This window comes from Hirundo rustica, chromosome Z (assembly GCF_015227805.2).
Source record: "Hirundo rustica isolate bHirRus1 chromosome Z, bHirRus1.pri.v3, whole genome shotgun sequence".
Taxonomy (NCBI): Eukaryota; Metazoa; Chordata; class Aves; order Passeriformes; family Hirundinidae; genus Hirundo; species Hirundo rustica.
The window spans coordinates 39,165,677-39,179,643 of NC_053488.1; the positions used below are offsets into that span (position 1 = coordinate 39,165,677).

Sequence of the window (13,967 nt, forward strand, 5' to 3'; positions counted from 1 at the left end):
CCTGGAAGTAGTTTGCTGTAGTTATCTAAATGTGGAAAATTCCAGCCTATAAATGTTTTGAGACAAAAAATTAGGAAACACATGTGGGACAACATGGACTAATTGGGGTATTCTTCAACATCAGGAACAAGGAAGTGTAACAGCAGCTTGTATGAACAAAGTCATGAGAGTGCTGGCTGCCACAGACTATTTTTTTCCAATCTCTTGCTGGTTTTTTTCCTGGAAGTTGTTCTCATTATGAGTATTAAATGCAGTAGTACTGCTGTCTGATGTTTTAAATTTTTTCTTTAGGTTCCTCCAGAATTCGACTTCTCTCCTCATAAATACTTCCCAGTTGTGAAGCTTGTTTGAAGAACAAGTGATTTTTGATAGGATACCTGAAGAATATCTGTGTGGCAGATACCAGATTTAGGAGAGGGAATAACAAGTGCTGCACTCGGACTACGAGGGATGTCCAGGATAAAAGTACTGTAATGTGGAATATCTGTAGTCTGCTGCCTTTATGTGATTTGAATGACAACTGCTGTTTTAAAGTGGTTTGTATAAAGTTTATTGGATTTTATGCGTGAAGCTGATTTTAATTTTGATTTTAATTTTGATTTTAATTTTGTATTATTAAAGAACATTGTATCTTAGTTGATATTATTACAGATTTTGATCATAAATAACTTTTTTTACTGTGTTCTGACGAAGTGGTGGGTTAGGAACTGAATAAGAATCATGTAATAGAGCCTCATGTCTGATGTGCACAGCTGAGCTACTGCAATTCTGCATTTAACAAAATCACTGGGAGAGATTTTGAGTTTCTGTATTTTTGCTTAATTGTATCAGAATTGCTTGCTTTGGAAGTAGAGAAATGTTGGGGTTTTTTTCTCACCACATCTTCCAAATTAAAATGATCTTTACAGAGATCGAGAGAAGATGGAAATTAGTCATTTAGCTATTGAGCGAGTGATTCCTAGTTGGAATTTGTTCCTTTGTCTTTGTTCTCAAAGCGCTGGAGAATCCGCACAGTGGACACTGAAGTAGTCAATAGCAGTAGCACCAGACACTGAGGATTCTGTTTTACCAACTCTGCAACTTTGTTACAATCCTAGTATATGCTCATGCAAACAAGGGATTGCTACACTAGCATGATCTTTATTCTCCATTTTTTGACTGCAATGGGGCTGCTGGATCCTACTGTGTTCTGTAGTAATTTACTGGTAGATGTCCAAAACAGGAGAAGCTGCAAACCTATCCTTGACTTCCTGGAATTGTTCTGTCTCCCAGGCTTTCAGATGTGAAATAAAAGAGCTAAGCCGTTGTGTTGTAGCAGAAGAGCAACCTTTTGCTACAAGCAAGGAAAAAAAGGTAAAAAAGCGGATGTGGCCCCTGGCTGAGTCATACCTAGGCCACACAAGCAAATCCTTTGCTGGACAATACAGTTCTTCATTTTGGTGTGCAATGACTTCCACTCTAGGGATGGGCTTGTAACTCCATATTGACCATACAAGAAGTTTTTTGGTGTTAATCCTATCGGCTGATTTTACTGTGGATTAATTCAGCTTCCTCCCCTGAGCAGCAGCACTGACGAGCTAGAGCTTGAAAACAATGAGTAACCTCTGAAGACACCCACTTGTCTTCCAGCAATTCGCAGCTTCCTGAAATAAGCAGAAGTAGTGTCCTGAAGACATGTTTTTTCCAAGTTCTTTCCTAAGGAGACAGTGTATCACACTACATGTTTGCTTTTCATCATGATTAATATACTTGAATGCTTTCGAATAGCTGCCAAAGGAATAAAAAGCCTGGAATAGGTAGATGTGTAAAACAGCACAGAGCATTCCTCTGGCTTCTTGTAAATAGTCAAAATTGTTCCCATCTTAAAAATCTGGAACTACATGACAGTTGTTCAAGGACAGCTTTTGTTATTTCTCCAAATAATAGTCTTTTAAAAAGCAGTAAAAAAAGAGAAAGCAAATTACATGTGATATGTGGAACCAAGAAAATAGCAATATTATTAATTCCCCTTTTCATTGCAATTAGAACTGGATGAATTGTACAGAAACATTAATACAACAGAGCAGATTACTTTTAAGTACTTACCTAAAATGCATCAGGTTTAGTTGGAAGGAATACCAAACCAAACTGCTAATCTAACACCAAGATGATTAGAGAAAAATAGTAATGCCTCACACAACTGAAAACTTAAGTGAGAGACAACACTATGTACACCACAGTTCCAAATAAATCTTTTGTTCAACTCAAGGTCCTTTAATTCTGAAATTCTGTACACTAGACATACAGCTTCTTGCCTACTAGAAATCTACCACCCGAGTTAGACTGAAGTACTTGAAGTTATTGTGAATGAAATTTTAGTCCTTCATGTGTTTGAACATTGCTGTCATGCAGGTATTCAGATCCTTTGCCCTCAGAGGTTTACAAGTGTGTTTTGTACAGAGGTGATTATATTTATGGAGGCCAACATCCAGTTGTCTAGGAGGAGCCCAAAAATGTACAGAAGCGTAGCCAAAACAATTACTTTATAAAAAAATTCTCTTGCAATATATTAATTACCCTCAAGTGTTTGATTATTTGGAATTTTTAACTTGATACTGGTAAAACCATTCATTCAACTTGAATATAGTGTTTCATTGTCTTATTTTTTACTGTTAGAATATATGCTTTTTAACAATCAATATTAAATTCCAGCTTAAATCTTAAATCTCAGCTGCATAATTGTTTACAGATTAAGTCCTAGGAAATGCTCAGATAATGGGTAAATATTTTTATCCAAATTATAGGTAAACACTTTGATGTTAAAACATGTCATTATTTTAAAAAAATATATATACCAATAACCCAAGTTTCCCAACACTTGTCAGAACAGATGCTTACAAGCATTTGTTTTCCCTGCTGTATTGACTGTAGAAGCCAAGACCAGTTAGGTCTTACTTAAAGGGTGGAAAAACTGTTAGTGAACTGTTTCTGTGTTTAGACTTAATAGGTATCATTTGACTTAAACTCTTCACTTGATGACAACTAATACACTCTTGTCATACACAAAAGAGCCAGCCTTTCACTTGCATCTTTAGATATCTTATAGGTACAGCAGCTATAAACTAGTACACTGATGAATGACACCAGAAAAGGAGTTACAAAGTGAAGTGCTTTAACGAAAAGCAAGGACAAATTTGTGTTTTCTGAAATGGAATGCTGGTTGGCAAGTTAATCACAGCTGTCTGCTGCTGTGCTCTCTCAACAAAGGTTCATTCATACTCACAAAGAATGCTCCAAATACAGGTATACACAAATATAAAAATTTCTTCTAACCAACTGGCTGTACACAGTGGTTGGACTGCAGTTAGGGGTGCCTTAGTGGTAAGTAGAGAGGGTATTTCCAGCTTACCACAAGTAAACTAGTTTTTAGTTTACATTTAACAAGTTACAAAAAGGAAAAAGGCTGCAGAACATTTAGAAGATGATACATTGTGATTAACATACAATTTCACAACAACTAAAGGTTCACCTGTGGGAGACACTGCCACGTCTTCTAAATGGTCTTCTAAATGAATTGTCTGGTTACATCTGGCAGAAGTCTGGCAGAGATTAGTCAAATTGAAAAGCTGAGATTGCTGTTGTACAAGGCAAGCATTTGCATTCCTCCGTTTTTGTACAAGATAATGGCTGCGTGGAGTAAAGGGCAATTGTAGTGCACCAGAGGGCTTCTGTCATGAAAAGTTTATGAGTTTGAATTTTTACACTAAAAATGTTTACTTCTGCAGGGTAGTGGTAACCAGGGTAGTACTGACCTTGTGAAATCCAGCAAAGCTTTCAGAAAAATCTTCCTGCCTAAGCTCTGAATAAGAAGCTGCTATCTTCAGAGTCCTTTTTGGTTTGTTGGGGGTTTTTGTTGTTGGGTTGTTGTTGTTGTTGTTGTTGGGTTTTTGCGTGTGTGTGTGTGTGTGTGTGGTTTTTGTTTGGGTTTGTTTGTTTGTTTGGGGTTTTTTTAACTTTGAAGCTAAGAACACCTCTTGACAGTGTAGTCTAGGAATTTAATTTAGAGACCTGGGTACATATATCATTCTGCTTAGTATCTGAGGACTACTGTTGTATTTTCTCAGTGTGTGTTGCAGTAAAAAGCGGACAGAACAGGCAGAAGGGTAGGTTGCAGTTTTCACCTTTCCTGTGTTTTGTCACAGTAACAGCTCCTTCTTAAATGCTTAAAACTAAGCTGGGGATTTCTCTACTATGCATCGCTCAGGGGAGAGATTCATCCTTGGCAGAAGACTGCTCATCATCTATCACCAATCCACACACAGCTTACTGTAGTATGGCTCTACAAGGTAGCCGACTTCTAAGTTACTACCTTCAAAGTTGCTACCTGATTGCAATTTTGTAATTGATACAAAGAAGAAAGTCATTGCAGAGGCCAAACTGCTTTGAAACGAGCCTCCAGAGATTTACCTCTTTTCCCCACTGCAACAGTACTAAAACATCACAAGAAAAACACGACTTTGTTTGGTCCCTTGGTCAGGCCTTTAGAAGATAATCAAAACCTTCCAAGATCAGTTTGCTTGGATCATTTCTGCATTTGGATGAAGAGGTGACTCAGTTGCATCATGAACTTCCTTGGTTCACAACCTCTGTCGTCCTTCACCATGGTCAGGTAAGTGGTTCTTCATATCTTCAGGATTTTGAACTAATGAGAGAAAAAAAAAAAAAAAAAAGGGGGGAAAAAAAAAGGTACAGAAATCTCTTTAAGAGGCAGAAGTTCTTCATATAGAAACTTATCTAGAAAACAACAGAAGATATTTTGTAAGGACTGTTAAATACTGTGTAGTACAATAAAGTTACAGATACCACACCCCTCACTAAAGAGTAGGTTCTACCACTAAAGAGTGGTGCTACAGAAAACAGGTCACATTGTAAGCAGGAGGTAAAGTTCAAAAAACCAACAGAAATTAGCTAGGTATAGCTTGCTACAGGATACCATGCAAGATACGATCTTAACATTTTTAGCACATGATATTTAGATTAAAACTGGGTGGTTTTTTTCTTTTTTACCATTTTCAATCCCTGCAAGTGCTGCTTGCTTGTCTGTTTCTGATTCAGCTTCATTCACATCTAAATTGTAATCAACATCCTTGTCCTGGTTCACTGCTTCATGTTCCTGTTTGTCTGGAAGAAGATTAAGTAGTCAAGTGGTTTTATGCTATAGCATAAGGTCATGTGCACACAAAAAGAGTGATTGTAAACATCTTCCACAAAATTACTTTGCTGCTGAATAAATTGCTATTCTGAGTAGGTTTTTATATTTCCCTTTGAAGTGTTAATTTTCAAAGCAACTTTGACTCTAAATCCTTTGAAAAGAACTAGATGAAACGCAATCTTTTGGGATGTGGAAAGCATAGCAAAATCAGCTAGCACTCTGATGAACATGAAAAAGAGTGCTACACAATTTCAGAATACATTAAAGGACAGCCTATAGAAAAGCTGAAGCCATTGCTGGAAACCCCTTCTTGTTTTAGCTTGTCCAGCAATCAGAATGCTATAACTATAGCACATAAAGTGTTTTATGATGTGCTAAGTTGTCACAAAGTTACTTTTCTCCTTGAAAAGATTTTGTTCACCCAGTCATTTACTCCTCTCAAGCATTATTTATTTACTACCATACGATTTCTTTAGATAGAGGACTCAGACAGAAATGGAAACATTTCTGATTGCCAAACTACTATCCTTATTTTTCAAATAATCAACCAGAAAAAAGGTAACAGCAGAGAGGTGTAAACAAACCTTACTTAAGATGGATCACAGCGTCTGAATTTTCTAAATGTTCTTAAAACAAGCCTTCCAGTTAGTAAGTGGCTAAGAAAGAGGCTTGAAAATTGTAAGCCATGTGTCATTCATATTCAGACCACCACATCAATTAGATTTTTATAGTAATAGACCTAAAGGTCTGAAAGTTTCAGAAGCAGCTCTTCTTGAGAGAGGATGCCTATAGACTACTGAAGAAGTCTTTCTATCTTAACCTTTGGCTACAAGGAAACTGTGCAGTAAGTCTGAACATTAAAGCCTGAAGAATATCCTAGCCTTTTTAGCTCACAGAAATGCAGACCTTTGAAACTGAGCTTTCATGGGCTGCATGGCGGAGATTTTTTCCTTGCATTGTAGGATGATTTTTTTTTTAACTTTCTGCTATTTATTTCCATTAAAATGAAAGCAGTTGAGATAATTTGTAATTACATCTCTTGGGTATAGCCTTCTCTGGCCAGCATCTTTTTGGATCAGTTGGAAAAATACTGCTTTAGCGATGCAGATGAGATTATTTATCCCTGCCATGTTAGCAACAACATTAACACTGATACGTATAATTCTAAGGAGGTGTTTGCTAGAAAAATATAAACAGCATTTTTTGTGAACATCAATTACCTGCTCTGACTGCCATAAGGCTTCCTTTTGATTACTTGGGCTACTGAGACCAAATCCCTCAAGACAGAGTAATGTCTAGATGTTGGTCAGGTTCAGACACAGCATCAATACTCTGCTGCTCAATGCTGTTGAAATGTGTAGCTCAGGGTCACTTGATAGATGCCAGAAACTGGCAGCTTTACAATATCTGATCCATGTTTTTGAAGATTCACAACAATAAACTTCAGATACCTGAAGTCTGAGCAGTTTTACTCACAGTAGCTTATTTTGAAATAGGAATAGCTAGTATTCACACACTGACATTGTAAAAATACTAACTGCAGAACATCCATGCATAAGTAACCCTCTGCTTCTCAGTGCTTTCAATGATTAGTATCTCATCCTTTACAGATGCATCATATTCTTTTAAAGCACCAATACCAAAAAGTTTTGAGACGAGTTTCCCTAAGCACTTTGTTAGAGCCAGTGAAGAAGCAGCAGGGCTGTTACGGGGATGCAGAGGAACTGAGCTTGCTAGCTTCATGTTGCGCAATCAGAAGCCTCTATCTTAACTCATGGACCACAGGTGATTGCTCAGGACTGACACCTTCCACATCACACTGACCTTTGTGAAAACAGTCTGGCCAGCTGGCACCACTGTTGTAGAAATCATGCCCTATTCCACACTTTGGTTTCCTTACTTTTCATTTTGTTACTGTTTTTAACAATACTTGATGTGCTACAAACCAGCCTTTCCAGGGAGCAAGTCATCCTGCTTATCATCATAATTCAGGAACTGTTCCCTCTCAGCTTCCTCACTGGCAGCTGGCTCTGACATATCTTGCCCAGGTACATGTTTCTCATCCTCAGGTGGCTTTGGCTCCTTCTCTGACTCAGGCAGCACCTCCTTGGGACCTGCAGCAGCTTTGAGTGACTCTTGAGGTTTATCCAACTGACTAGAAAGCTGCTCCTCTTCTGCCTTACGCCCCTGTTTTCTGATGTCAGTTAGGCTGTCTGTTCTTTCTGAAAAAAGCAAAAATGAGTGAAAAAAATAATGCCTTCCAGTATGGCACAAGTTAAAAACCTTTAATAAATAATGTTTTATATTTCTCACTAAATTACTGGTTTTCCTCTGAAAGAATATCTTCCAATCACATCACTTCCAGAGATAAGAGGAAGATGACTCATGTTTTTCCAACTGGGAACAGCTAAAGAAGGGAACTTTATTTACTGTCAACGGATTCGTGCTTCTATATTCTTAAAATTTTGGTACGTGTGGTTAATAAATCAGGCAAATGAAACAGAGAAGTTTAAATAAAAAATGTGGTGTCCTATATAAGCATCAGGTTTCTTTGTGTTACATCTCATTACCAAAACAATAAAATTGATTAGGTGTCCAAAAGTAGCTCAGGACAAAGCATCACATAGGCAGATTTTAAAGTATTCAAGTCTGTTCTTATTTTTAAACATGAAGAGGGAAGTGCAGGAGTGCTATAATTTTTAGTTGACATTAGCATACATCTTTTTTCTCATGTAGCCGCATTTTTAATTTTAAAATCCTATAAAATTTTCTCAATATGTCTTCAATTGCTAGTTCTCTAAAATGAGAGCTGCATGCTCACAAGATTGTAATTTAAGATCGTGTATGAGAATAATTAAATTTAAGAATTGAATTTATATCTCCCAACTACTATGCAAAACAGACACACAAGGATACATCCATTCAAGTTAACAGTTTCTGAAGTTCAGTGCCAAAAGGAACCATTAAGCTAACTAACCTAAATCCATGCATGTAATTTCTCTTGCATTTTGTTCAATGACAACATATGGGAAGTACGTGTGTGTGTTTGTTGTAAGCCTAACTTTCAGCTATTCCACAGGGAGGAGGGGTACCAGGCTGAATGCCAAACTTACTAAGACAGCAAATTTCAAGTATACTTGAAAATCATCCCTGCCAAAATTTGGGTATTTTCTCCCTATTACATGAGGAACATGACTCAAGAATTGTAAATATTTCTATTTTTCTTTATGTGCAACATACCTAGTACAACAAAACTGAACCAACAGAAATCCTAGCAAGTTTTCTTTTAGTGGGAAACCTGATTGATGTTTAGACTGTTGGAGTCACTTTTTTCTTCTTTATCTGGTATACAAAAATGTTTCTAAATGTTCAGTTGAATCACAACCATTCTTAACTAGTTGTAAGTGAGACAAGGATTTCCGTCTCACCTTCAGCCTGCTCCAGGTCTGTCTTTCTTACTGTAGGTACTGCTTTAGGAATATCTTCACTTTTTTTCTCCTGTTCCAAGTCATCCTGCTTGAACCCTGCTTGTTTCAAGGCTGGCAGTGGAGTATCGACCTATAAAGTGAATGTATGCAGATAAGCACCCGTCTATATAGCTGCACCTGGATTTGAAAAGGGAAGTAAAATTTAGATAAGAATTCTGCATGGGAAAAAAATCCTACCACACTTGGAAATACTTGGACTGAAAATTTTACTGGTGATAGAAGTTCTGTACAATTCTGAATATGCAGTAATATTTCTAGGTAACAGCACAGCACATCAGGGTAATTTTAACACACCTTATTTAACTGCAGCTAATGATGAGATTACTGTCCTTGGTAATTCTCAGAGTGTTACGGAAGAGTAACACCACGCATTTATCCGCGGTTGTTCTGCTACTGTGTCAGGGTCAGCAGAGCAAATAAACATGCCATTTACTATTAATAATCTACAGGGCAGGAAAACTGACTTTGGTCATCAATAGGCTTCAAATGAGTGAGGCTTGTATAGAACTGGTCTGTAACTATGTTAAATGCAGGATTAGGAAAAGAAAAGTATAAATTAACCAACAAGAAAATACCCATTTAACATGATGGAGCTTGCTTAAGAATGTACTAAATTCTGGTGCTAGACTGCTGTAAGCATCTGACCCACTTAAATATTAAGCCTAAGACGTACACAACTTTGATGATCTTCCAGCTGGGCAATTAAAGTCTAAGTATGGTCTTCCCATATGTCAGTGTTGGCCCGTTTGCCTACCTGAGGCCCCCTTCCATCTCTTCCCCATCTCTGGATCTAGTGGCTGCCAGTCCTGTATTTGGTACTTTCCCTGTCAGTGAATCCCCTCATCTACAGCATGGGAAACAGGAAGCTCAGGAATGCCATGTCACCACCTCTCTGACTCCCAGACTATATGAATTAAGTATTTGGGGGTCTAGGTTTGTACTAGACTGAGAGACACTGGACTCAACTTATGATTCACCATTAGTTCCAGGTGAAAATGAAAGATGGTCAGTGAACAGAGGGATGTACCCAGAGGCTTTCACACAGGTGAAATTAAGAACTCCCATCCTCTAGGAGGGGAATCTGGAGCTGCCTGTAGAGAATGGTGATTCTCCAGCTACAGCATGTTGCTGGAGTTGAGTGGAGGTACAAGAGATTTGAAAAGATGGGGTGGCCATGCTTCCCCTAAGGTAACCCTCTGGCTCATATGGTATCCATTGTAACACCCAGGCTCTTCATGGTCATTGCTCAAGCAGTCAAGACCCTGCTTGCCCTGATATAAGGAGTCATTCTTTCCCCACTGGCATCTCAGAAACACTAAATGAGGGTGCAAAGCCATGGCCACTGGGGAAATTGCAAATGAATTTATGAGAACGATCAAAGAGAAAGACTTGAGAAGAAAAGGAAAATAAAACAAAAAGATAAGCTCAGATAGGGGATTACCTGCCTGGCAGCCCTGCATTAGTGACTTCAGTGGGACAAAGAAGCTACAGTTGTTGGCTCCAAACAAATGTCTGCTTACTTCCATGGGCATTGGAAACCGAAATGTTCTCCCAGTCATCATCAACTCACTGCATTACCATCACTGCTCTCCAAACCCAAAGGAGGTAGTTGCATCAAGGTAGGGGTCAGTTTCTCCCAGGTAACAAGAGACAGGACAATGGGAAATGACGCCAAGTTACACCAGAAGAGGTTTAAATTGAATATTAGGAAAATTTTCTTTGCTAAAAGGGTGGTCAGGCATTGGAACGGATTGTCCAAGCAGAGGAATCACCATTCCTGGAAGTTTTCAAAAGGTGTGCCACAAAAATTTGGCCCCCAGTGATGCTGGTTTAATGCTCGGACTTAGAGGAGGATCTTATAGGTCTTTTCTTACCTTAATGATTTTATGATTCTAAAACTGACAGAGAACTATGTCAATTCAACTCATGCAAACATTGAACATTGAACGTGAAATACACATGAAGCCCATTTTTCTCTGTACACCAGTTTGGTGAAAAAAAACCCAGAGTGTTACAAACCCATTTGTTCTATGGGGATTTTTTGTTGTATTTTTATTTTTGTTTCATTGCCAAAAAAAAAAGCACAAGCATGTGCACATTTAGAGATATAAATCTCTTTGTGTCTGGTACCATATAAATGAATGGGCAATCTTATGGCATAGGAAGTCTCCCAGTTAACAGAATTGTTCTCTGTTGCCAGATGTCATTGGTACTGTCAAGACTGGAGCTTCCCATTTACCTAAGGAGGGCAGTAAAACAGTATGTTGTCAAATATTCATTCAGTCATTTGGAAAAATAACCACAGAAAGAAATAGCTAAGTCACCAAGAAGCCAGAGTTGTAGCATGACTACTTGGCTGTTTTGAAAAGTATTTAATTTTCATCAAAGCCAGGCAGAACAAGAACTTTTTGTGTCAACATCATGAAGTGCAGCATCAGCCACTAATCTAGCATTAACTCTTAACAATGATTGATAAGTAAATGTTACTGCAGAATATTGGGTTAGTGCAGTAAAGATATTCAGAAGAACTCCATCTTTTTTTAATCAGTAAAACAAAAATGCTGTATTCAATTATGGTTCTGTTTTATAAATAATCCAGCTCCTAACATAAGACCATTTTTCACTTTTTATTGGGCATGAATTCTTCTCCAAAAATACTGAGCCTGGACTTAATAGCAAGAAGTTACCTCTTAATTACACATGCAAAATCCCTTATCTTAAATTTCTATCTAAGTGATTCTTAATGTCAAATAGATTCAAAGTGTATATGCTGATTTTTTAAAAAATTGAAGTAGTTGAATAAAAAGACAGTAATTGAACATTGTTGTTGTTCATCAATACATCAACATTGTACTTTCTTCAGCCAAGAAGTATACATCATTCTCCAAATGACAGAGTTCTAAGCAAAGCTGTTTTGTTATTAATCAACACCACTCCATTTTCTTTCCGTGTTTTAAGACAGACTTTTCTATTACATAAGCACATCTTAAAAATAGGAATTATTCCAGCTTAAAATACCAGACAAAAACATACATAGACTTTGTCAGAGTCATCTTGCACTAACTATAACTATGTATGCTTTTACAAATGCAAAAGACTGAAATTCTTGGGCAAGCAAACAACTGAGAAAGTTACAGCTTGGCCAAAGAAACACTGCCACAGATACTAGGGAACACAAGCAGACAGAAATTATTTAGGCAGTAGCTATATTATCTGTTAGCTCAACTGAAACCATCCCACTTACAAAGGATAAGAGATAACCTGCCTTGCCTTACAGATAATCTGCTTTGAGTAAAAATTGCCTCCAACTATGCACCTTCATACAGGAGACTGAAATTGTCCTGCAGAGGGGCTTCAGTCAAACTCCTCAGGTTCCTTCTAAGATGATTTATCTTCCAGACTGGAAATGGAAGTGAAAAAAAAAACAAACCCAAAATGCAATAAATAAACCTATACAAATGAACAATCAGAGAAAAGGAAGCTAGTGGAAGTAATTGCAATTAAAATCTGTTGCAAAGCCACACCAAAAATTATGTTGACCACCTTTATGTTAGGGTCTTCCCTAAATCAACTTTCTTAAAAAAGATACATTTGAAAGAAATGAACGTATCATCCCCAAACAATGTGGGTTCTCTTTACCTACAATGATATATTAATTCTTTACTTTTTATCTACCTTCTATCTTTGATACTGTTGATAAAAACTATTGACAAGAACTGTAACTTTTATTTTAAGGCATAACAGGATAGCACTTCCTGTTCCTAATGCTTCATTCATGTTGCAGCTCTCAAGTAGTACAGCTTCCCAGGATAAATGGTCACATACTTCAGTAGTCTGTCTCTCCCATTTTGCATAAAGGATTGGACACAGACTGAAACCATTACCGATGGGAATATCTGGGCAGATGTTTTAGCTATTTTCTCACATGATTTTTCACCTCTTTGTAAAACCAAGATTCATTCCTCACTGCCTTACCCTTTCCACCTCTGAAGTCATCAGATTTAGCCTTTTCCTAGCCAAAGAGAAAAGAGTACATTCCACCAAACCCCCACTGCCTTTGTATTGAGAGTCGGCCACCTAGGTAGAGGGAAAGGCCCCTCTGCAGTCTCATGTAAAAAGTCGAACTTCTGAAACCTGTTTCTTCAGTAATCCTGAAGAAAATGTTATTTTGGTACAGAAATTAACTAGGTGCCTTCTCACCCAAGAGCTTGATTGACACTTTACAGGGCCATCCCTATCAAGCTTAAGCAGTCAAATCCTACCCCTGACCAAATCCCACACCAATGCAGAAGCATCAATAAATCACAAGCCAAGACAACAAGATTAACTGAAATTTCCTTTTCTCGGGATTTTCTGCCACCCTCTGCACTCCAGAAGAAAAAGTCACACAGCTGACACACAGCCAACCTATTTGCCAAGCCTGCCCTACCCTAGTGACCCTTCAGTGGGTTCAGCGATGAATTTATGATTCTTTGCTGTTGGATAAGCGGAGACAAACAGCTAGGACATTTGATTATCCCTTTATTCCTACAGTAAAATGCTGACATAAAGGACTTTTGTGAAAATTCATAGCTGATGAACCTTGGACGACAATATTCAGGGTTTGCTGCTTCTCTGAAGTGATTAACAATTTATCCTCATCCTTAACACATAAAGCAACTAAATACTTTAACAACATCAAAAGGTATTGTTAACTAAAGTTCAGTCATGTAAATATTCCTTAATGGACTCCACAACACATCCAGCATCACCTCTCAGATTCTGTCCATCTAAGAGACATAGCAATTTGGAGCATCCTACAGGACACCTCCTTGTTCTGTCCTTGAAATCACCCCATTTCCCATATATCAGAAACATTCAACAAATGCTGAAGTGGTGAAAAATTTAATAGGAGATAGCAGAAATGTGAAGAAACACTCAAGAATTACAAAGAAAGTATTTTCAATAAATTATCCAAGCCATACCTGGCTATCTTCTGTGAAGCCTTTGTATTCTTTGATTTGTGGTATACCACTACTCTTTTTTGTAAGCTCATCTATCCTTTCTTCACATTGTTCTTTTAATTCTTTCATCTGGTTGATACACTGTGACCTGAAAAAATCATGAACAAGATGATTAACTCTCATCTAGACTCTTCTATAATGTATTTTTGTAGAATAGTCTATTTTTTTTTTCAATATACCTATTTTTTTCTTTATGTTTTATTATTTCTTTAACTCTTCTACCTGGCCTTACATTTGAGAAGTCACTGGGTTAAAATGAGGCATTGACCTAAGTCCTAAGGACAA

The 13,967-nt window shown here is 37.6% G+C and overlaps 2 protein-coding genes across 8 annotated transcripts in view; one reads left to right on the forward strand and one right to left on the reverse strand.

Annotated features, from left to right (window-relative positions):
* NAA35 (N-alpha-acetyltransferase 35, NatC auxiliary subunit) overlaps positions 1–2,704 on the forward strand; it is a 35,695-nt gene extending 32,991 nt beyond the window's left edge. For all 5 annotated transcript variants that reach the window (XM_040089852.2, XM_040089848.2, XM_040089850.2 and 2 more), the window contains one exon: positions 292–2,704. In XM_040089852.2, coding sequence (XP_039945786.1) covers positions 292–351 — 60 coding nt within the window. In that variant the 3' untranslated portion in view covers positions 352–2,704. The remainder of the gene's footprint in view (positions 1–291) is intronic.
* Positions 2,705–3,915: 1,211 nt separating this feature from the next.
* GOLM1 (golgi membrane protein 1) overlaps positions 3,916–13,967 on the reverse strand; it is a 41,782-nt gene continuing 31,730 nt past the window's right edge. For 2 of the 3 annotated variants that reach the window (XM_040089854.2, XM_040089855.2), the window contains exons 6-10: positions 13,644–13,770; positions 8,620–8,749; positions 7,138–7,413; positions 5,047–5,160; positions 3,916–4,681 (exon numbers count right to left, since the gene is read on the reverse strand). In XM_040089854.2, coding sequence (XP_039945788.1) covers positions 4,617–4,681; positions 5,047–5,160; positions 7,138–7,413; positions 8,620–8,749; positions 13,644–13,770 — 712 coding nt within the window. In that variant the 3' untranslated portion in view covers positions 3,916–4,616. Of the gene's footprint in view, positions 4,682–5,046; positions 5,161–7,015; positions 7,414–8,619; positions 8,750–13,643; positions 13,771–13,967 lie in introns of those variants that run through there. The other variant, XR_009208641.1, reaches the window with a different exon arrangement.